The 23,210-nt window shown below is 40.1% G+C and overlaps 1 protein-coding gene across 1 annotated transcript in view; it reads right to left on the bottom strand.

Annotated features, from left to right (window-relative positions):
* The window catches only part of LOC101912235 (protein spinster homolog 3), a 29,158-nt gene extending 7,351 nt beyond the window's left edge, over positions 1 to 21,807 (bottom strand). Inside the window, 10 exon segments of the mRNA XM_005240583.4 lie at positions 3,497 to 3,562; positions 8,990 to 9,179; positions 12,353 to 12,505; positions 14,377 to 14,567; positions 15,505 to 15,571; positions 16,448 to 16,577; positions 16,580 to 16,595; positions 17,114 to 17,250; positions 17,716 to 17,781; positions 21,487 to 21,807. Of these exon segments, the coding sequence (XP_005240640.2) occupies positions 3,497 to 3,562; positions 8,990 to 9,179; positions 12,353 to 12,505; positions 14,377 to 14,567; positions 15,505 to 15,571; positions 16,448 to 16,577; positions 16,580 to 16,595; positions 17,114 to 17,250; positions 17,716 to 17,781; positions 21,487 to 21,694 (1,224 nt within the window). The 5' untranslated portion in view covers positions 21,695 to 21,807.
* Between the last annotated feature and the right edge of the window lie 1,403 nt (positions 21,808 to 23,210).

Here is a 23,210-nt window from a genome sequence, read left to right on the forward strand (position 1 = left end):
AAAGATTGCTACATGCAATGCATCTTGATGTATTAGCCACAAAGAAAGACAGTCCTTATCATTCAGTCAGTATCTTCCTTTGTCTTCAGCTCCACAGGTTGCAGGATAAATGAATTCCTAGCTACATTGTCTGGCTAGTAGTACCATGCGGGAAGAAAGAAAAGTCATTTCCATGGCAAAATAAGAACACGCATTAGCAAATCCAGCCACATTATCAAAAATTCTACCAGTTCACGCAGGAAACAATGCAAAAAGAGAAATTACTGTTGTTATCTATGGCACCCTTCAGTCAATGTAATAGCAGCAATACAATGAACCCACGCGTTTTCAGCAGGACGAAACACAACTCCCAAATAAGATTGCCACTGAATGAGCAGAGAGCCACAAATTCAACTGAATTCCATTATTTTCCTGATAAAACAATTAGTAACATTTAGAATCCAACAGATCCAACCCAAAGCACATTCATGGTAATACACGGAATGCTCCCAGGGGGAACACACCACTGCAGAGCTGTGCTCCACCAAACTTTTCACCTTCCCACTTGCTGCCAGCTGACACAATATGGCTCATACCTAAAGCCAAAAGATTCTAAAATAAATACAAATGAGGGGTGTCAGTTACTCAGGAGACAAGAACTTCCTCCCTTGCAGTATGATGTAGTATTCCCTAGGCAAGCTGAGGCCTGAGAACTGACCTGAATGAAAGCACAGCTCCTTGCAGCCTTTGCAGTTTGCGTTCAGAAAGGAATTGAAGGAAAGAGCTGACAGTAAACACCTGCTTTAGTTTTCCCAACCTATATCAACTGTATCTAAGTCAGTGATGTCACCTTCCTCTTTAATAACCACAGAGGTGAGAATTAGAATGCAGATGTAAGAGTTCCAAGAAAAGTAAATTGAGAAACTTAAAACAAATCCTTCAGTAATACCTCAACTGATGCAAAAGGAATGCTAATCGTAACAGTACTCGTTCTGTTGCAAAACCCCAGTGATTTCAGAATAAAATGAAATAGAAGCTAACAAAAAAATTCAGATTGGGCTGGTGATAGTTTGTCTCTACCTTCAAGGTGGAGCACCTTCACCGCTTCAAGGCTGTACCTCTTGTCTCAAATGATAATTGTTTCTGACCATTCTTTGAGAGTCAAAAAAGAAAACCCTCTTGCTGCTGGCTGAGGTTTTAAGCAGTTAACCAATTCACTAATGCTGACTGCATTTTTTTGTTTTGTTTTGCTAAAATTCCAGAGTGCAGAAAACTGACATGTAGTAAGTAGCACTGTGAAAGAGTAGCTTAAGAACATAACACAATAGGCAGTATCAACAGTGCTTTGTTGAAGAACCGTGAAATATAAGTTGTTGCATTCCTTCGTCTTGATCAGGATGTAAAGGAAAATTCTTCAAACTATGAAGTGTGAAAATAAACATGCTCATGTCAACAAGGCAAGGTCAAATCAATGGAAGGAGAATTCTGTAGTGCTTCACAGTTAGTCTTTTGTCGCTAGACAGTCCTCAGCATTTGGCTACACTCTCACATCCTTTTACATGGAAGTCTGTAATAGAGAAACTTTTCTCTCTGCTCAGCTTTTCTACCACTTGTTTTTAATTAGTTCTTAGAAATACCAAGTTGTTCACCTGAGCCACTAAGATCATTGTGACAGCAACCTCAGCTGTACATTTTCAATTCCTGTGGTGGCAAGCAGTGATGACAGCTTTGTAGGCAACTGTGTTCCACATGAGCCACAGGCTGCAAGTTTTATTTACTGTCCTAAACTCTTGTGACATGTTATAACACATCACCACAGGTAGTGCTACATATTAATGCATTCACTATGTTCTTGTATGAAAGATTTATTATGACAGTGGAGTTTGTAGTACTAATCTGCAAATAGATTTGAGCTCTCTTAGAATGACGAACTGTTATATAAAATGGAAAATGCTCCTGTGACACTTACTTAGGCTCTCTTCAGCTACTGGGTTTCCATCATTAGCCTGAGGGTCAGAAACAGTCAGAGATTTCTGTTCTGCTTTATCCTTACTTCTGTGTCTCCTCTCACTTGTCCTGATAGCTTTATACAATTTCCCTACTTTGCCTTTTATCAATACCTACCGCATTGGCATTTTGCCCGTGACACACTTGTCTCAACAATCTCTGTCCCTCAGGTAGCATCCTGCTTGAAATTGTTGCGTTACAGTCACACCCACCGTTCTGCAACACAGTGATCCCACAGAAGATTCTCCAAAGTAGAGTGTCTGGGTCTCATTTGTGATACAATATTCTTTGTAGGAAAGGATAGTGTCAATTTAAATGCTTTGTGCTATGCCCATGGGCAGCAACAAAAGGATTGTCAATCATGTTAATAGCTCTGGCTTTATTACTTAAAGCAGCTTGCTCAAGTCTGATTACTAGATATGAACAAGGTAGACCATTTCCTTGCTTATTTGACTGATAAACTATATCCCGCTTGTTCATAGTATGGAATTATTTTTTTTTAAAAAGTCATATAAACTACTTCATAAGACTGCAGTAATCTCTGTATTTCACTGATAGTAACAACAATACCTGTCCCATGTTTTACACAGACACTGATTAGTGACTGTGGAGCTAGAGCATAAACCAAAGGGTGCCAAATTTTTTCTTGGAGCGAAAACTCAAGTACGTTAAAAAATTACTAACACTAAAACTCTCTGCAATGATAAAAAGAACTAGCTTCTTATTGATACCTAGACTAATTGTGCTTTTCACATCACTCCTTTCTAAAGAAAGTTACGGATGACCGAGTTCAAAGGAATAATGCACTGCTATTCTTTGGGCTTGCGGTGTCAATCCTGGAACCCCCAAGAGTCTCATAAGCATTGCTGCTTACCTAACACTTTGTCAGTGTAGCACCACTTATGAATGTGACTTACAAGTGCTGGAATTTATCTGCATTGTATGCTCAAATAAAGGAACTTGCTAGTAGTTCAGAATGATGGACTGTAATGGATTCGCTCACTTTAGTTTCCAGAATATTGACTTTCTCCCATTTGGATCATCTTTTCAAACCTTTGCAGCACAAATAGAAAATCTCTGATTATAGACAGACCCTCTTTTTTATTAGTGACCCTCTTTAAGATGCAGACCATTTTCTGGTGGACGTCCAACAACACAGAGCTGTACAGAAAATCCAAACTAGTGTGGGTATCAGCAGCACAAGATAGTTCTGCTTGCATGAGTTTCATCCAAATCAGGACATCTCCTTTCTGGGCTTACAAAGAGCTTAAACTACTGCACCAGCTCACCTACGTTGTTACTGGCATCTTTGCACAGCTGCATGTTGTGGCACATGATTACACCCCTAACGTCAGCAGGGTACCAATAAGGGTGTTCTTAGCAAGAGTTCATTCACCTCTTTCCAGAAGGCAGAGGTCCCTCTGGCCACCAGGATGCAGGCTTATGAACAATATTATGTTGAGAAAAGCGGAAAACCTAAAAATAAAGCAATTGTTTCACAAGCACTTACCAACAGTATGTCTGTCACAACAGCCCAGTTTACAGATAAAAACAGTTCTCCAAATGCAATAAAAATCTGCAAAAAAAAGAAAGCGGTGACTATACACACTGCGTTGCCCTTTATTTTGAAGATGCAGGCAGGCTCACTGACTGTGCTTATCTATGGAAGAGTTGTACATACCCATCTACTTATAAATTAAACATCTCTGTCTATACTTAAAAACACTAACTTCATCTTAAAAGGGGGAAAAGGAACCAAAAAGGCATGAGTCGCTTTGTGTCACAAATCCTCAGCGGAAGAGTCAAAATAGAAGACATATACCACCCTCCCAAATAAACTGTAGTGAACTGCTGAACCCAAGAGGAGAAAAGCAAGAGCCTGTGAAGAGAAACATTCAGTTCAAGTTTTAAAAGTGCTCAAAGACCTTCCTTTGCCCAGGTTTCCAAATGAACTAACAGAACTCCTCTGTGCCAGTACAAGCACTTTAAAGGCTTCTTCAGAGAGATGACTTCCAGAATGAAATGGACTCCAGGAGACAGGCAGCCCCAAAGCCTTGGTGCCCTGTGGGAATTCCTTAATTCATCACAGATGGGGATCCAGCCATCAGGAAAGGGATAGGGCCCCCAACAATTCTTACAGCTGTGGCCTTCGAAAAGATTAACCCTTTCAGCCATCCCTGGACATAGATTTTAACAGGCTGTACTGAGTAACTGATACTGAGGAAAGCAATAAAGCTACACTATTAAGCCAGAGGAGTTCTAGAAAGCAAAAACTATTTAGTGGTGCAGGCCACAAAGTCAGATGGCAGCTAGGAAATAAAATCCATTATAATAACAAGTGCTGGGACCTTGTTTGGTCAGGTCTTGGTCAAGATGTTGTATCTGGTTGGTGAAAACACAGTCCTAAGAAAGGCACAGTGGCAAACTATTTTTTTTTGTTTTTAACTTCCATTCTCCCAAGAAGAACCAGACCTATTATACGTCTTCCTATGATACCTCTACCTCCTCTGTGTTTCTTGCCTGTACTGTTGATGTGTTTTCTGCTCCAAACCAATCTGGAGAAAAAGTTCATTTAAGTACAGAGATATTTAGTATAGATCTTTACCCAGACATATTTTCCTTCAAAATGCTTTATATAGGTTTTTATATTATTTTTTTTTTTCTGTAAATGCAGCTGAATGTATTCCTCCATACATAATTCCTGCTTTTTTAAGTTTTATAACACTCATTTCACATACTCCTTGACTACACCTTAGGTCTTGGATTTATGCATCCCACTATCAAAGTCTTTCCACTGATACAACTTTGGCAGACATTGCCCTTGCAAGAGACAGAATGCAATCATTCTTCTTCAGTTCCACAACTGTTGCAATAACAGTCTATAGACTACAGAAACAATGCTGCACGCCAGTCTTCGCTGGAAAGCAAGTGACACCTTTTATTAGAGAACTCTGGGCCAAACATAAAATGAAATGTCTTCGTTAGCGTGGGCAACAATATCACACAGTTCAGGTTTTTGCCAAGCCACTTGACAATAAGGACTAATAATGTCAGATCTTGCAGCCACCAGAAAATAGTAGCCCTTCATCTTCTTTTTTCAAGCTAATACTCTCTGAACTCCTTTGGAGGATCCAAATTCATCAGGGAGCCTCCTTTCTTTTTTTTTTTCCTCCAATTCCATACAAATAAATTTTAAATGTGCTATTGCTTAACTTGGAATTGCAGCCTCTGAAGCAGTCAAAGCAGTACCAGAGAGGCATAATAGGCAAATGCAGAAGTGCAGTTGAATCCTGCTATACAGCGATAATGGCATGAACTTAGGTAAATTCTGTCAGTTCTGCCATAGCTAGCAAGAGACAGTGCAGTGCAGTTTAAAGTGAATCAGGAAGGAGACGAAGAATCGAGTGATTTATTTAAATCCTGGCGATACTTCAGATATAACAAGATGCAAAAACAACTGTTCGAGCAGAAGGTTCTGAAAATTTCCAAACTGTTCCTAGATACCATCAATGGAATAGGTGACTAACTGCCTTTATACATCAAATGAGAGATTGGTCTACCTCCCTTACAGGAATCTTGTGATATTTAGCACTTTTGAAGTATTGTTTCCAGTTTTCCTTTCTCTTTATGCTTTTTCCAAGTTATTTAGTCTCTCCAAGCCCCTATGAACAAAGGCATGTCATGCACAGTGCAAAAAAAGAAAGCAAAATTCATCTTTACAAAATAAGTTATGCTATCAACCTGGAGTTTTAAGGAACAGGAATTCATGAAAAATTATCCATGATAACAAAATGTGATATTCAGTGGCTACAGCCTCATACTCTGGAGATTAATTATTTCATACAGAATTGTGCTAACGTTAGAGAATAAAGCTAACTTTGTTAGCTTTTCTTTTCTTTCCTAAGGTCTTGTGTGGTTTACAGTTGTTGAGTCATCAGAAAAATGTAACCCAGACAGTTCTGGAAGGTAATAAATCATTCTAGGGATTGTATCAAGGTATTTTGTCTAAAACCAGTATCAATTTTGTCCTTTCTCATGCAGAATAAATGCAATATAGTTGGATAGCTGGCATTCTAAGCCACCCAACTGCAAAACAACTGCAATCAATAAAGAGAAGAGAATTTTATGTTCTTTTCTCCAAAACAGGTGGAGACATCCTGGAAGTACTGTACTTGGTTAGGGAGACTCAGAGAATCATAGAATTGTTTAGGTTGGGAAAGTCCTTTAAGATCATCAAGTCCAACTGTAAACCTAGCATTGCCAAGTCCACCACTAAACCGTGTCCTTAAGTGCCATGAACAAGGGCTGAGGATGGCAGGAAAACAATAGAGCAATGCTCTATTTAAAGTATATCCTTCTGTTCCTACCATCTCTCAATATTCCTCGCACCATCTCACGTTCTTATTTTAAATAAATATTGAAAAGGTTCCCATTAAATCTGTGCAATCGTGTTTGTGGCATGCCCATTCTAATCCACTAAGTGTACCTAGAAAAGCGTGAAGCATCATATTTTGTTGCTGTCACCTTCCCCAGGCTCTCCAACTTTTTTAGCAGACAACACTTAGTTGATCTCCAAAGGATACAACTAGAAAAATGTCCCAAATGTTAAGGAGATTTTGCTTTGTAGATGACTGTTTACATTCATACCTAAAGACACTATGAAGAGAATTAGACTGTAATCAATGTCAGGGCCAAACACACGTGCTGCTGTTAAACAGCTGGGCAGATGTATCAGAGACAAGAGCTGCGGAATGCTTCCTTCAAAGGCAAGTTGCAGGTCAAGACTGCATCCTGACACAGCATTACCATCAAAGAGAAGTTTGTTTAAGTCTAAGTTACCGGCACACCAAATATTGTCCAAGGTTCCCAGTCACGGGGTTCAGTCATGCCTTTCCAAAGCACCTGCTGCACTGCAGGTGCTTCATCTTGTTTTGAAGACAGGAACAGATTTAGACAAAGCTGCCTCTGAGATAAAAAAGCCAGGTAATGTTTTTCTGTCTTTTCAAAGGTAGTCGTCAAAATCAAGAACTGAGTGTCCAGAAAGAGGAGACAAATTGCATGGCATTTCAGTCCATCTACCTCAACAGAAACCCTGGAAGTCCTGCCATATTTAACTTAGAATTCTTGTGCTTTTAAACATATCTTCCAGCTTTGGCCATAGCTGGTTAAACCTAAACCTGTCTTGTTCCCTTCATTATCCACTCAAGACAGTGGAAAGCACCATATAGAAACTACTGTAATTGTGCACTGATGCACGTATGCTTTTTTGCTTCAGTAGCTTCCTCACTGTGAAGTGATGGAGACAGGTCTGCTAATGTCCGTGTGCCTGAGCAGACAGTGACTGGAAAGCCAGTTTCCTGCTCGTGTCCTACACAAATGGAAGATTTGTTTCAGTGGGACCTTCAAATTAGATGCACCAGCTGGCACGCCACTCCAATTCTCACACCAGTATGACTAGTGTCAAATCTTGTTTAGAAAGCAAGGAGAGGCATGGCAGGTACCAGAGAAGGCAATAGTTAAGCAGCTGTAGTGCTAAAAGTAGTAGAAGAATCAGGTACTTAGATTACAAACAATTTATTATCATTGCACATTGTTGATGTTACATGTTGCAATGCCTGAATCAAGCACGCCAAACAAAAGACAAAATGGCAAAGTCTCTGGCTAAAAGACCACGTTGTCTGCCCATAGGAAGGAACATAAAGAACACAGTTATCCCTATCCCAGTTTAGAATTTCCTTCCAGATAACACACTGCTTGAAAAGAGAATGCTGTTTGCAAGGAGAGAAACATTTTAAACAAATTTCTTTTTATCAGTCCTCATAAAAGGTATATTTTGGTAATTCAAAACCAATATATTGATTCACTCATCTAACACAGACTGGCAAATTAAACTATTGCTCTCCACTGCTAATGACAAAAAATGAACTTAAGAACATACTCAGAGTGGGACTACGAGGGAACCTGAGAAACAGAAAAATGGCTAATTCTTATGGCACTCAGATATCCATTCTTGAATTTAAAAATAATCTTCAATTCCACCTTTTGCTTTGTATACACACACTCAGACACGCAAATCCATTTTTTTTTCCTTTGGTGTAAAGGCACTTTTCCATAGGAATACACATTCCTGAGGAGTCAAAAGGAAAACCTCTTTGAATAAGTGTTACTCTTAGAAGCAAAAAACCTGCAAAAGTACTCTTTTGGAAAGAACTGTTGATTACTGTAATTAACTTTACTTGGATCCTCTTATTTATGTTAATCATGGTAATTGTGGCTATGGAGTCACAAGAAAAACGCTTGGAGTCTTTCTCTAGCTGTTACCAGATTATAGTTCAGATAAGGTTTACATTCAGTTCCCTCTCACAGGGTTGTATTTGAACTATTTGTCATCCCTGGCAAGTTTGTGGTTTTCCCTTTACTGAGAACAGAACCTAAGTGATTTATACTTCAGGTTGCATTGCCAAAAGCTTGACTTTGAAGATCAGCTAGTGATTTAGGCCTTTGAAGGTGATGGCTAAATTATTCTTAGCAAGAACTGTGTATGTTGTAGTCACAAGAATACCAACCTTTAAGTATTCAGAGAGGAAAAATCAACAAGAATACTAAATTAATCACATAGCATTAAAAATTAACGTAAAATTGAAACTTCTTTGAACTACAGTTGTGAATAAGGGACACTAGCTTCATGCAGCTAACTAACAGGCTTACTATTCTCATCTTTTTGGGCAGATTGTAGGTCTTGAGCCCCAACTGCCTGCCCTTTTTGCTGGATCAAGTAATGCATAACACGGCTCTCACAGGACAGACCGCAGCTGCAGTATTGGAGCAACATGCGCAGTACATAGCTGGCAGGCCACATTGATGCAAGTCACTGAAACCTCTTAATGGTCTAGAAGATTGCAGAGAATTCTACCAAAGCCACCCCTCACCTCCTCCTCCCCACTCCCTCTCTCCCCAGGATCCCAAAAGACATTTTGCTAATGACAGACAGATTGGCACTTACAAAAGTGGAAAGGATGTTCGTCTGGGCCACCATCAGGGCTATGTAGAGGCAAAGAGCAGAAATGCACATGCTTGTGGCACAGATCAGAGGATCAGCTTTATTGTTTATCTTCCTTAATCTTCTTGCAGCTTCTGCCCCAGCGATGACACCCAAGATTCCTGTCCCAATGGTGATGCCTCCAAATATTAGGCTGGTGACAAAACAAAGGATTCAGTTGAGCATAGTAAGAACATACTGGGGGGCCAGGGGGTTGGGGGTGTGGGGAAATGGTGCTAGCTTATACATTTAGTTTAAGAGGAATCCTTAATGTGGAACTTGAATGTTATTCCACTCGATCTAACCCTCCCTCTCCCTCTAAATGGATTTAATCCCAAGCCTCAGTTGAAGCTATGCCTCTGCAACTGAGGCTCTATCCTGCGAAGCAGATATTTTCCCATTTACAGAGCAGCTGTTATGCACCCAGGCTCAAGGAGGGCTCTTCTCAGTATGACCTGGCTTGGATATCCAGTGATTTCGCAGAGAGACGGTCATCTCAGTTACCTTGTGAACCAATCTACTCAGTCATCCCTAAAACACAGATGGAATAACGCTGTATCACAATCTGCTGTCTTGGAAGAGTTCCTATCACATGGAATTATATACATCTAAATTATAACCCTCTAGTTAGCACAGCTGAGATGAGTCATTTCCCTATGGGAAACATCTTCCACTTCCCAAAAGAGTTCAAAGAAGACTGAATAGTTAACGAGTGGGAGGTCCATGTAGTACCTTCTGAATGCAGAATTTCAAATGCCACTCAGCTTTCTGTGTCTGTAAATGCAAATGTGTTTGCCAGGAATGACAAGTTCATGTTTTAAAGGTATGTGTTTGAAAAGCTTAGAAGATTCAGCTTCCAAAGGGACTTCCATATATACTTTTCTCTCTGTCCCAAATGAGATCCTAATGACAAAGCAAGTCTCTTGCAACAAGACTAGTGGTGCCACTGATTGTTTAATGCATCATAATTCTCCTGAGACAAACAGGGACAGGAGCACTGTGTCCTGAGCACAAGTGTCTCTAAATGTTTCAGAGTGCTACATGGCAAGTTCTGTACATTTTCCTAAGCTTCCTCTGACTGCAAAGCAAAGTAACCAGCTAGGATATGATTTAGTCCTTTAAACTACAGTGCATCTGATTTTTAACTTATTTTTGGCTAATTAGGAGGAACTCAGTAATTCTACACAAAAAAAAAAATAATAAAGTAGTGCTATACAAGATAACAGACTTTAAGCATATTTTTAGTCTCCCTGTAATTTTTTCAGTATTCTGATCCATCACTCACTATAGCTTGATAGTGACAATATAGATTGTCACTAGGCAGAATAGCTGACTTAAGAGATTTGTCCAGCAGAGGCAAGTTCCAAGGTGACATTAGTTGATCGAAGCAATCACGCAATTGTCTTTACAAGATTCATGTGTTGTAAAATGCAGTTGAAATAAACCTACAGCTGGAAGAAAAGGGAACAGCCAAAATTAAATCCACAGTTCAGCTGACAGGGAGTAGGAAAGTACAGAAGCCTAGGCAGGGGGAAAGGCTCCTGCAGGATCTTTTAGCATCTGAGATGCTCACCTATCCATCTGGTCTGTTTGAAAGCACCTGCATAAAGACTAAATAAAAACTTCATACTGCCTATTTATTTATCTTGAAGGGATTGAGAGCTGAGTCAGCTGTGGTGCCGTTTGAATTTGTTTCCAGGCAGTGTAAGTGACACAGCTCTGATCCTTAACCAAAGCCTGCAACTGCTGAACAGCCAGAGGGGAAAAGGTCCTTAAAGTATCCCTGGGCAGGTCTCGGAATGTGCAGCTCAGTCTTCCAGCACCATCAGCTACAGGTCTGACATAGCTGTTTATATGTTTCTTTATATCCCCCTGGAATAAGAGTCTAAACCCACCTTATGCTGCTTCTGCCACTAGCTTACGCCAAGGTTATTTTTAAAGCATCCTGTAAGAAGCAGTACATGAGGTTAAACTATCAGGTCCTCCATTTTACTTCCCTGAAGACCACGTCTGCTTTAGCAACACCACTGTGGAATACGTAATTGAGAAGGTAGATTAGAAAACAAAACATGGGCTAACACCTTCAGCTTAGAAGTATTTATACTGTATCTGTTAACAGATACAGCCAAACAGTTCAAATTGTTCAGCTTCCCTTCTCTGCCTACCCTGAGCCAGACTCCCAAGTTCACTCCCTTCCTCAGCATTATTTGCTATTAAGTGAAGTTCTAATGGTGGCATCCATGGAAGGACAACAGCATTTCCCGTTGAAGTACTTGTGGACGACTGTTCAACCCATCTGGTTACACCACAACTCCGAAACCACTTTTGAGTCGATTTGGTTATTCCATTTGCAGAAAAGCAAAAGAACCCCATTACCAGAGGACACAATCAAGATACAATTACTACTTTTCCCTTCAATTGTCTTTCCAGGTAAAGACAAGGTAGTAAGCAGTTAGTTCTTGGAAATCCATCATGAAGGCAGAGACTGAAACCAGATTAGGTATACCTCCGGAAGAAACGCAGGGGCACTTGTATGGAGGCCACTGGTAGGGGAGTCAGTACATAGAATTGTCCCAGCACTCCCTGTTATTGAGGGTGGCCATGAAGACTCAAAAGGAATACCAAATACATTTTTTCTGTTCTGGATAACACATTGTAAGGAAAAAAAATCTCTTCCTAGCTGAGGAAAAGTGATCTCCCAAAAGTTGTATTATTATTACTTCCAAATCCTCTCCTGTTGTAAAGTATCCAATATTTGATACTTATTAATCTTTATTGGTCTGGACAGCCTCTGTAAGTGGAGATCTGCTGGCAGTTACAAGAACAAATGATCTAATTTTGATGTAATGATATGATACTAGATCAAATTCATCAGGCTTGCTTTAGCCTGGGAGTCACAATGACCTGGCCAACACAGCAGGAATTTTAAAACCAGACTAACAAGAAGATAATAGGAAAGTTATTAAAACACGGGGTCTACACATACTTCAATGGGTATTTAAGAAGCTTGGGGTGCACAGTCAATAGTTGACTGAAGTCTCCTTGCTAAAGCGGCTCCTTTTTTCCCCGAGTGTTCCTTTTATTGCTTCTTTCGCCTTTACTTAAATAAGGCTGGCAGCATCTTCTCAGTTAACAGAGTGATTATAAACAAACAAACAAATAGGAGTGTCTCCGCATACCTGGAAGCAATTTAGTCTAATATTCACACCCAATTGCCTTCACAAGAAGTGTTTGCAGTCACATCCTACCTTCTGCCTTTGGAAACAAACTGTGATTTACCACTGTGCAGTGCTTCCAAGTGTGTTTCCACAGCTGTGCACACCTCACCTGTTAGATGAATTGCATGATTCTTCCAAGCATGGTGATACAATGCCCTGGACAACCTGAGCCCTGTAAAGGAACAGTGGTACCCACATTCCTAGGGCTCCAGTAACGAAGGCCATGGCAGTCAGACCCAGCGAGGACCACACAAAACTCCAGCTAAAAGTCAAAAGTAAAAAAACGAGAGATGTTAGAAAGAATGGGGGTGAGGAAAAAGGGAAAGCCTACCTGCAATACCCAGGATTTCAAGCAATAACAAAATAATCCATTCAGACATCTTATAATCAAAATGCACTCCCTCGAAGACAGAAACTTTAATGAGGCTTTATCGATGAACTTCAACACTAAAGTACTAATTAGAGCAAAGAGTATGACCTACTGATTTCATGTTAAATCCCAGTCCTGGTCTCTTGTGGATTGCATTGCCAACTTTTCCTAGAATAATTGCTGTGAAATTTTTGATAGCAGAACTACAACAAAGGAGAGTGGGCAAGAATTCAATGGCTTAGTAGCTAAATGAAGTGTTCTACGTGCAAATCTAAATGCCTCAGGATGGTTTTAAGTTGTTTGAGTAACCAGTATAAATGACAGTAACATCTGGATCTTCCGAACTGTTAAGACGTAGTGGCTGAAGCACTCTTTAACTCTACCTGAGTAAGTAAAAATAGATTCTCAGTCTGCACAACAAGGTTTCAGACAAAAGGAGAAGTATTTTTAAAAACCATCCAAACTCTGTCTCCTTCCGAGGGGAAAATTAACTTTTTAATGGCATCTTTCTAGTTAATAGTTTAGGATAAAGTCCCCTTTGAGGTCAATAGTGGGATATGAAATCTTAAGACTAAGTAATAATGCTGAAATGACCAGGTGACCACCAAACTAAAGGGTTTGTTAAGATATGAACCTAATTCTTCACTTTCTAAAGATAAAGGACTCTTAGGCTTGATTAAAAGTGGAACCACCTGTGGAAATCAATTGCTACAGGAAAAGAAACTTAAAATCTATTTTTACAACATTGCTGGAGGTTGTAAGGAACATCTTTGTAGGAAAGCAACTTTGACAATAGTCTAGCTGTTGAAACATCAGAAAGGCTCATTTTTTCTTCAGGAAAGTTCATTTTTTATTCCCTTCAGACCATGCTGCCTGCAAATTGTGATCCAACAAACTGGCTCTCTAGTGTACTTGCTGTTCTGGATGCAAACAGGATGCAAATCTAATTGTCAACTAGAAAATGCTGGATCCTCGAGAAGAACCCTCCAAAGACAGACAAGGTCCCAGGAAAGTAAGCCTTTAAACAAAATGCATTTGATGGGGCCCCAGGGCAGCAGCCCTGGAGTAGCTCTGGTGCAGCACCCGCTGTTCTCAGCCGGATCCAGCCCCTCCACCTGCACCAGCACGGGCTATCACCAGTGCGGGGGGTGAGAAACCTGCAGCCACTGTTTTGCTTTGTCCTGCAGGTCAGCTGGTATTGACTTTCGTTTTTTGCATGGTTAAAAGAGGAGGTCATCTGCCAGCCACAGGTTAGCTGGTCAAAACATATGTACAATTACTTTATAAACCATACTGGGGTCCTACAGACTGACCTCTTGTATCAGAGGTACAGCAGGCTCAGAAATACCATATAAAGGCTGCCTGGGACATGCTGATCCAACCTTCCTCAGGCACTAAGAATTACAGATAGCTACCTGCTAATTAGGTGCTTTTACCAATCTAGCTTACCCTATATGTTAAAGCAAAAGGGAAGGGGAAACTTCGTAGAAAGTAGAGTCGAATTTAAATAGCAGCACACTGCCATCATAACTTTGCCTCCTTCACCCTTCTCAAAATGGAAGGATAACAGAGCAAAGAAACTTTGATCTCTTGTGTAGCATTCCTGTAAAAGACTGGAAGAAAGTTTTTTTACTAATGGCTTTTCAATCATCTTGTATACAGCATGCAATACAAGGGAGCTGAGTGGGATTTTATGGCCATATTTCTAATAATGGAATGGTTGTTCCTCAATGGAGGGAACTTGTGTTGCTGAAATGACTTACTTCTTGGCAAGTGATATGACATCTTGACACCAAGTAGTCTTGGCAGTTCTCTGCACACCTGCTTTCTCAGCTGCTACTCTTATTGTGCCAGAGATGCTCAGCGCTCTGTGTGCTGCTGTCCTTCTTGGGGTCCTGTGAGGGACCAGTAGAATCAGAAGAACCAGTGCTAGACCTCCCATGCAAGGAGTTATCTGTAAACACAAGACTGGTTAGGTCAAGGATACCTTTTTGTCTTACAGTGAGAACTCCACAGCAATTCAAATTCAGCATTAGAATTACATATTGGGGAAATGCAGATGCGTTCAGAAATAGATGTGACTTGCTGTTTGTGCGTCATATTTGTAAAGAAGAAGAGTGAGTTTGGTAATCTATCGTGACTTTGGAGGAAAGATAAAATAGATCCTCCTTTCCCATCATACGGACACATGATCGCTCCTTCTGATTGTGGAGAAAAACATGTGAAGAAAGAAAACTGTACTGTAGTACTCTGGCCACAAATGCAAGAATCGCTGATGCAGTCATCCGTGTTATCTGAGTAACATCAGACTGTTATTCCAGTAAGCATTCTTCCTCACTCATCTTGTACCTGCTAGTTAATTTTATAGGTAAGTTAGGACAATCTGACAAAGTACTTCCTAAGCACTAGGTGTTCAATACAGAGAGACATCATGATGACACATCCAGAACAGAAGAGGGTTTTTCTTGAAACTCTCAAATAATAGAAGATGTTCCCAACAGCATTTCAGAAAACAATCTCTCTGTATTTTCCTGAAGAATTATACTGGTGCTACCAGTATAATGATCATTTCACCTTCGGTTTCCTCTGTTTGAGGAGTCCTTGGTGCACTGACAAGCATTCCAAGTGTGTCCTCAGTTAAGAGGAACGTCAGCACCTGCCCTGGCTGCTGTACAATTTCACCTATGCCTGCTTTCATTCTGCAAGAGCTAGGCATAAATCTTCCACTTGTCCTGCAGGAAAAGTTCTCTTAAACACCAAGTTCATGACCAGTCAGAGAGTAGGAAGCCCTTCCGCTGCTCTCCTCTTTCAACACAAGTAATCCAAACCCCAGGGATGATTTCAACTTATAGTGAATGGCTCAGAGCCATGAGTGAAAGTGAGTAACTCACCCTGAATGCCCAGTGCCAGTCACCTGTGATACCTGCCATGCCGGCTGCTAGGACATAACCAAGACCACTGTAAACAACAGAAAGGAATAATCAGTAGGCACCAATGAATTCTTGCTGGCTGAAATGACACATCTTGCCAGTTACGGAGAGCACAGAGAAGTGTTCTGTCATAGTTTTCAAAACAGATCAACAGAAACAACCCTCATGGTCTATGCTAGTCTTCTTGCCAGCCAGTATTAAAAAGAGTCTAACCTCCTCAGAGCAGACTTGAGATGGTGGCAATAATGTCTCAGATTCCCCTTGGAATATATATTCTGTAGAATGACACTGCAAACTCAGATCAGACATCCCATAAAGCAGTTTATTATTTACTCTTTTCTGTACTAGTCACATGAATTAAGTCCTGCAGGAATTTTTTTCTGTTTTAATCTGCCTTCTGGGCTCAGCCTTGGCTGCCTGCTTTGATGAAGAATATGCCTCCAAACCACTTAAAAAGCCCTTCTCCTCCTCTTCTTCAGACACAATCTCACTTTAACTAAAAGAGAGGGAAATGCCAATTTTTCCTTGGAAGACATTTAATGGAGAGGTTTTGAAAAATTTGTCAAATAAACAAATATCTGAAAGCTTTTGCCTTCCAAAACCGAGAAACAAATTACCTACCCCCACGCACATATTCCTTTTAGACTTCATTAAATATTTTATTCAAAGCCTACTGGTTTGCAGAGTTTAGATTCTTCCTAAAAAATGTTGGGGAAAGCAAGCAAATTTTTCTTCAAGGTAAATATAGAAATAAGCCTAACCAGCTCCACTTAAGCGTGCTAAGCAAGTTACAAATCCTTTTGCGAGAGCCAATACAAATATGCATAAAAATATGTCAAAATCAAGGCTCAGGGTGTATTGAATTGCAGATGTGGTCAGAATTTCCCAAGGCAAGAAAACCAACCTTCCCACTGGAATGAAGATATAGAAGATAGATAACATCGTGGTCCTTTTTCCTTCCTCAAAGAGGTCTGCAATAATGGTAGGTGCTACTGTGGAATAACTGGCCGTGCCAATGCCAACTAGTCCTCGTGAAAGAATATCCAGTAATACTGCAGAGAAAAGACATATTACAGTCCAAAAACCCCATGCAAGAACGCATCCTTACTGTTAAAGAGGTGCATTTTAGAGGATCAAATGTACCAGAGGAAATAAGCGTTCCACTGCCGTTTGAGTATGCCTATATTCCCCCCACTCACACCTGCTCCCCTGACATCCCACTGCTGTGGTTTCTACTTTCTGCATAGTGACTTCTTAGAGTGACACCCAGAGGGAACTACAGGGTAGGGCCGACAGACCACAAGCTTGCTGAACAAGCTGCTACACCAGACGGTCATAATCAAGAAACGTTTGGGACAAAAATAAGATCCCATCAATTGCAACAGTAATGTGTTGGTCCTGCACTGCCTAGGCTGGACTCCGGCATCGCCTAAAGCATTCCTGCACGAAGTTCCATTTAGTCCAGGCTCACTGATGGCTTTGCCAAATGTGATTAGAGAAGGACTCTATCAAACTCCTGCAAGATGTAGGCACATCATTTTCATAGTACTCTCTAAAAAAAGCAACGTACCAATTCACTGATGAATGAACAGCCTAATGTTACACAAGACCAGAAGAAAATACCAGCTCCAAGGATGATTTTCCTATTGTACCGGTCACCGAGGTATCCAAAGATGGGGGCAGCCAGCATGTAACACAAGATGAAGACTGAAAATCCAAGAAGGAGCAAAGACAATATTGGTCAAATTATTTTTATCAGGCGTACTCCTCACCCCTCAGAGAAACACAGGCTATTTTTTAGGGCGGAGGTTAAAGGCAGGCTGAGTTTGTAGAACTAGTAGGTATACTGATATTTAGAAAAAGATAAATGCAGGTTCAAAACAAACCTATACAAAAATGAAACGTGCGACTTGCTCAGGTTCTGTATTTCTTGCGAAATTCCCTCATCTTTTGTGACTCATATACTGTGGGATTTTTGAAGGACTGAACTGCAGTCTTCACTGAACCAAAGACTTTCAGTTTTGCATTATAGTCAGCCTGCCCACAAGTGGAAGTGAGCAACACCACACATGAGTAGGAACTAGAAGAAATAAGCAACTATACCGTGTTTTAGGAACAGACCACACAGATGTAAGGCAAAGTAAACTATCTGAACAAAAGAGACGTTATTACCTGTTTGCAGTAGACCTGTATCCCCATCGCTAAGCTTGAAGTATTTCTGTATATCTAACAGGATCCCTGCAACAGAGCCAAATACTGAATGACAGCAAACCCTGCTCATTCCTCGTAATTCTATTAATTTGTCAACTCAAAGATTTATTTCAAGAAGAGGGCTTGCCAAGAACTGCAGCACATTTAGCTCACTGGTTTCAATGTAAACCATTACTCTACCACAAGCACAGATACACAGGGAATTAAAAATTCTTATCACTAGAGAAAAAATCCATGATCTTCCACTATACGTGTTTTATGAGGGTCAGTTTACCAACTATTTCAATCACAAGTTTTCTGTTTCTTTTACACCGCTAGTACATAAGCACATAAACAGTTTACAGTTCAAAGTTTCATGGACACAACATGAAACAAAACAGTGGCAAAGTTTTGCAGCCAGGAGATTGCTATCTTATACAGTTATCTTATACAGTTAATCCTAACATTTTTTTAGTGACCTTAAAATGTTAAGATGAGTTGAAAGGCCTTCTGTTAATAATAACTGTTCATATTTTCACTATAAACAGTATTCAAATTAGTGTAGGATTTTTCAGGATGCAAATGGCTACAGTATTCACTAAACCATGGTGGCTAAATCAGGGAAATACTACTGTCATTCAGATCACAGTTCTGGTTGTGTAATTCTGCTCATATTTCCATGACCATTTTGCAGAGATCAGATGAGATTAACAAATTAACATTTTTAGTGGTGACAAGGACAGACAAACTTCACCAGAAGTGATTGTTTCTGTTTGTGATAATGGCTGACAGAAACTCCACCTCAATTTCTAACTATCCAATAGCTGTGGAAAAATGTTGTTGAAAGGTGTGAAAGAAAGTCACACAAGCAACAAATGGAGGGAAGATCCATGGATCTGGCACCTCATGGATGCATGAATGCTATTGAGACAAAAAGGTCATTTTCATTTCTGCATACAAGGCTGCAGATCTACCGTCTCACCTATCTTGCATTTCTGTGTTATATTCCCGAAAAAAAAAAAAAAAAAATAGCAGAAGACAGTGCTTTGAATAAGCATACCTTTACTCCGATATTGAAAGATATCAATTAAAAAAAGACATTTCTTCTCATGCAGCTTTAGTTTTGCCAAAAGAGTCAAAATCACAACATTATTCAGAGGATGAAGCCACCACTTAAGAAAACAAGTTCTGTGTTAATCGTCTGCTGTGTTCACAGAAGCTGATCTGCGGCAGAATGGAGCTCAGGGTGAGGTTAGCAAGGGGCACCTATTCTGCTCCTACAGCGTATTTTACATGTTATGTCATATATTATGCTGCTGCAGCTACTTAGAAGCATTCTTGAGCCAGCTAGTTTATAGCCAAATCCCTGGTGTCCCACAGTCTCCGTGGCTGCAGCAAAATATCTCCTCACTATTTACTGATTGACTCGAAGGCAGCGTAGATCCAGGTCTAGCCTAACAGCAGCACCCAAGGTTTTATAGCTGTTTCTTAATCGCTCTTGAACATCTGCAGTTCGGATTTTCCTAAAACTTGGTCTCAGATGTTTAAGTTGGTGACTTCATTGAAACATTTTGCATCATTTAAACAGGACAATCAATTGTATCTATTCTTTCTGGTAGCCAATTATCAACGCACAGAAATGCTGTCTTACAGGAACTTCAGTTTTGAACGGAGTATTTAGAACAAACTCCAGCCTACAAAAGACTTGAATTGAACCACAACTTTATCTCAAACTAACTTTCACACTGAGCACCATTAAAATGTTATCCCCTTCACATAACTGACCTGACCAGTTATTGGCAAATTACAAAGCATTTATCTGAACAGCTTGGAACAGGGTGACAGATCAGAGGGGAGGAAGTCTGCATGACCACCGTTTCTAACAAACTGAAGACTCAAGTTCAGCAGATAAGTGGAAGAGCTTGTTTTCTGTGTGAATTGATGCAAACTCTGTCAAAGCCTGTGAGCAAAACTGGCCGGAAACCACAACTTTGTAACTGCCATCAGCTTACTTTTAAATTAATGCTCAAGCCTCTCCTTCTTCACTTTCCTGTTAGCTTATATTTAACAGTATGTTCATAGATATGGACAGCCAAACTCCAAAGGACTGATGCAAGAATTCTGTAATGCAGCTGAATTTTAGCAGACAAACAGTATATTGCTGTGGTATCAACTGCAATTTACAGATTTCCCCCTTGACCCAGGAGGTCATAGAGCTAACTAAAAAGTGGTTTAGTCATATATCATAATCACAGGAGATGTTTGCTATTTCAAAGGCCTGGACGCTACCCCACCTCTTCTCCCAAATTCTTACATGTACCTGAAAGTACCTCACTCACAAGAAACTGAGCAAGCTAACAAGGAGGTAAGATTTACTTCACGGGCCTTCTTGAAAATATTGAGCTCTTTGCATGTACAGGAGCCAAAGAATAGTTCAAAGCCTGGAATGAGCCAAATGACTGCTTGCACTTAATCCTTCCAAGCACATACCCTCCTAGCATCCCACATCTTAAAGACATTTTCATCCTCTCCTGTCCCCTACCCTTCTCCAGGGAAAGTTACTTGACAATAGAACTCATACATGGAAGTTTTTCACTAACAGTCTTGCAGTATCATTCAGCACACACTCCTACTTGTTTCCTTCCCTCTTAAATGTGTGGTAAAGAAGCATTCAACAGAAAAACCTTAAACTCCTCAACCTACTAGCCTCTCAGTTTTTAAAGATATTGACCAAATGCCTTAAATTTCTGAATGCTCTAAGTAGTCAAAATAATTAAGTTTGTCTCCTGTCACTAGATATTAATTCCAAATTTAATAATCCATCTTTTGGGGTTTTTTCAAGGTTTTAAAACATTTATGATTTCCAGGCCACTCAAAAGTAAAATATAGTAAGCTCACAACAAGTATTTCCTCCCAATTTATAAATCAGATCCCTGGAAGCATGGTAGATGCTTAGGAGTGATGCTAAACAGAGTAATTTACACACACCACAGTTTAAGAGGAAAAAACATAATTTCCCACAAATTTACTAGAAGCAATGCTTTACTGTTCATGGCTAGGTGAAGGAAAAAAAAAAAACAACAAAAAAACCTCCAAACATTTTAGAAGAAGGATGTTATTTCTTAGAAAACAAATTGCAAATTTGGTAGGTGATGCTTAAGGAATTGGGTCTTAGTTCTCTTTACACAATCACATTACATTCTTTATTGTAGAAACCACATAATTTCCAGCAGATGAGGAAGTTAAGCCTCCCCTAAACAAACTTGCATAAAGACAACATAATTTTTGTACCTTTAATGAGGGGAATGCCATCACTAGTCATCAGATAAAAGAATGCCATATCTAATCTACTAGATCCAAAGAAGGCCTGGTAAGCTGCTGTATGCAATAAAAGGAACCTTCTCAGTCAAATCTGTAGAATCCAGACACAATAAATAGACTACTTGCTCTGTATGCTAGCCTGTTTATAAGAGACTTAGATTTAAAAATATGAATCTTAAGCATTTAACAGATGTGATTTTAATAGTATTCTACTAACCATTAATAACTAATACATAATTTATTGGTCTCTCAAGATTTATAATTGAAAGTTTCATTAGGAGTATGACCAATGGGCTAAAGCAGGTAAGTGAGAAAGATTAAAAAGACATAAAGCATATCTTTACTTTAGAAAACATTTGTAAGTACAGAGTAAGTAGAGCTATTGAGAACTTAATTTTCTTTTTTCCTTAGAAGGAGAAAATAGGCTCTCACCTGGCACAATGAACCAATCCATGAAATTTATCAAATTTGCATAGCACAGCACAGCAGCTGTCAAGTAATCTTTCTTTGCTGGACCGTTCCTTGACACAGACACAAATGGACCTTGTCTCCCATGTGCTGCAGTAGTTCCATAATTCTGCTCTTCAGGAGGTGGCTGGGACTGCAAACCTGTATTTTCATGTGCACCAGGGTTTTGCATATTTCCCAGTGCAGAATGTCACCATAGATTATGAAAGGGTTTCCTTAGCGCACCAAGCTGCAAGTCAATTTTGTGTTTGGGCTATGAGGAACTTCAATCACTACAGTCATTTCCGGCAATGAAGCCCAGCCACTAAAAATTGAAATTAAACGTTCCTTGCAGTAGGAAGAACTTTAAACAGAAAGAAGCTGCAATTCTGTGTTTCTGCAAAAGCAAAATTGCAGAAATTACATACGCAAAATTTAAAATAATCTTTGCTAAGGTCCCAATGAGTTGCCAGAGCTAAAAATAGCCTTTCTAGAGGAGAGAGGGAAGGAAAGAAAAAAAAAGTAAATAAAGAGAAGCTCGTTTGCTAGAGCTGGTACCTATCTTTGACTTGAGCCCTCCTTTACCACAGACTTCTTGCACAACTCTCGACAAGTCATTTGCTTTCTCTGAACCTCAGATCTCTATTCCTGCTACACACACACACACACACTTGGCCTTTAAAATAGGGGTACCTAGCCTTGTCCCTGCCACCTGACCAGTCACTTCTCCCTGTTACTGCTCATCCGCTTTGCACTGGCCAGATCTACATGCAGAACAAAATCCTTTCCAGTAGGGTCCTGAGTTTCTAGGTCAGATCTTAAGCAGAAGACTCATACTCCAGACTACTTGCTGGTTGTAGTGGGGTTTCTTTTTTGGGGGGAAAGGGGGAACACCAAGCAAAAAGTCCCAACCAAACCAATTAAAAAAACACCTGAGAATGCTCCAGTAAGCAGAGAAAGGGAGATGTAAACAAAACCGCCCCTCTTCACCCTGCTAGAACTGTGTGCATTCCACTGTCCTGAATTGTGCAGTGTGATTTCTTTCCCTTTCTCCTCCAAAAAGGGGTCTGAGGGTGGAGTAAAGGAAGACACAGGAAGGCATTCTTGTTCTTCCAGAACAAGATCTAAGTAACATGTCTTAAATATATTACCCCAGAGGCACTACAGCCGTTGCTAATGGGCTCAGCCTTGGCCAGAGATGGGTCCATCTTGGCTTTATCAGACATGGGGGAAGCTTCTAGCAGCTTCTCACAGAAGCCACCCCTGTAGCCCCCTGGCTACCAAAACCTTGCCATGCAAACCCACTACATTCCACCCGTTGCCCCTGTAAATCACATATTTAAGTATTATCCTTAAAATCCACATTAATGACACAAACTTCACTTGCATCAAAAAGAATTTGCCACACCAAAACCAAAGTAACATCACATCACCGAACAGGACAATTTACACACAATCCACCCCTCGTCCCTTCACCACAGTTAGAATAACATAAATACCCCGTGATCATTTTGCTCTTCGCTGTCTTGCTGTATTCACTCCATGTTTTGCCTGTTACCTCTCCCAGTTACTATCCTTATCTCAAATACCTCATGCCCTACATTGGGTGCCAAAAATGAACAAGAGTTAGCTATACCTGAGAGCAATAAAGAATGAGCACAATTTTGCAGATATTAAAAACTATAGCTACATCCACAACCGTGGATAAA

Source organism: Falco peregrinus, chromosome 2 (assembly GCF_023634155.1).
Source record: "Falco peregrinus isolate bFalPer1 chromosome 2, bFalPer1.pri, whole genome shotgun sequence".
NCBI classification, from domain to species: domain Eukaryota; kingdom Metazoa; phylum Chordata; class Aves; order Falconiformes; family Falconidae; genus Falco; species Falco peregrinus.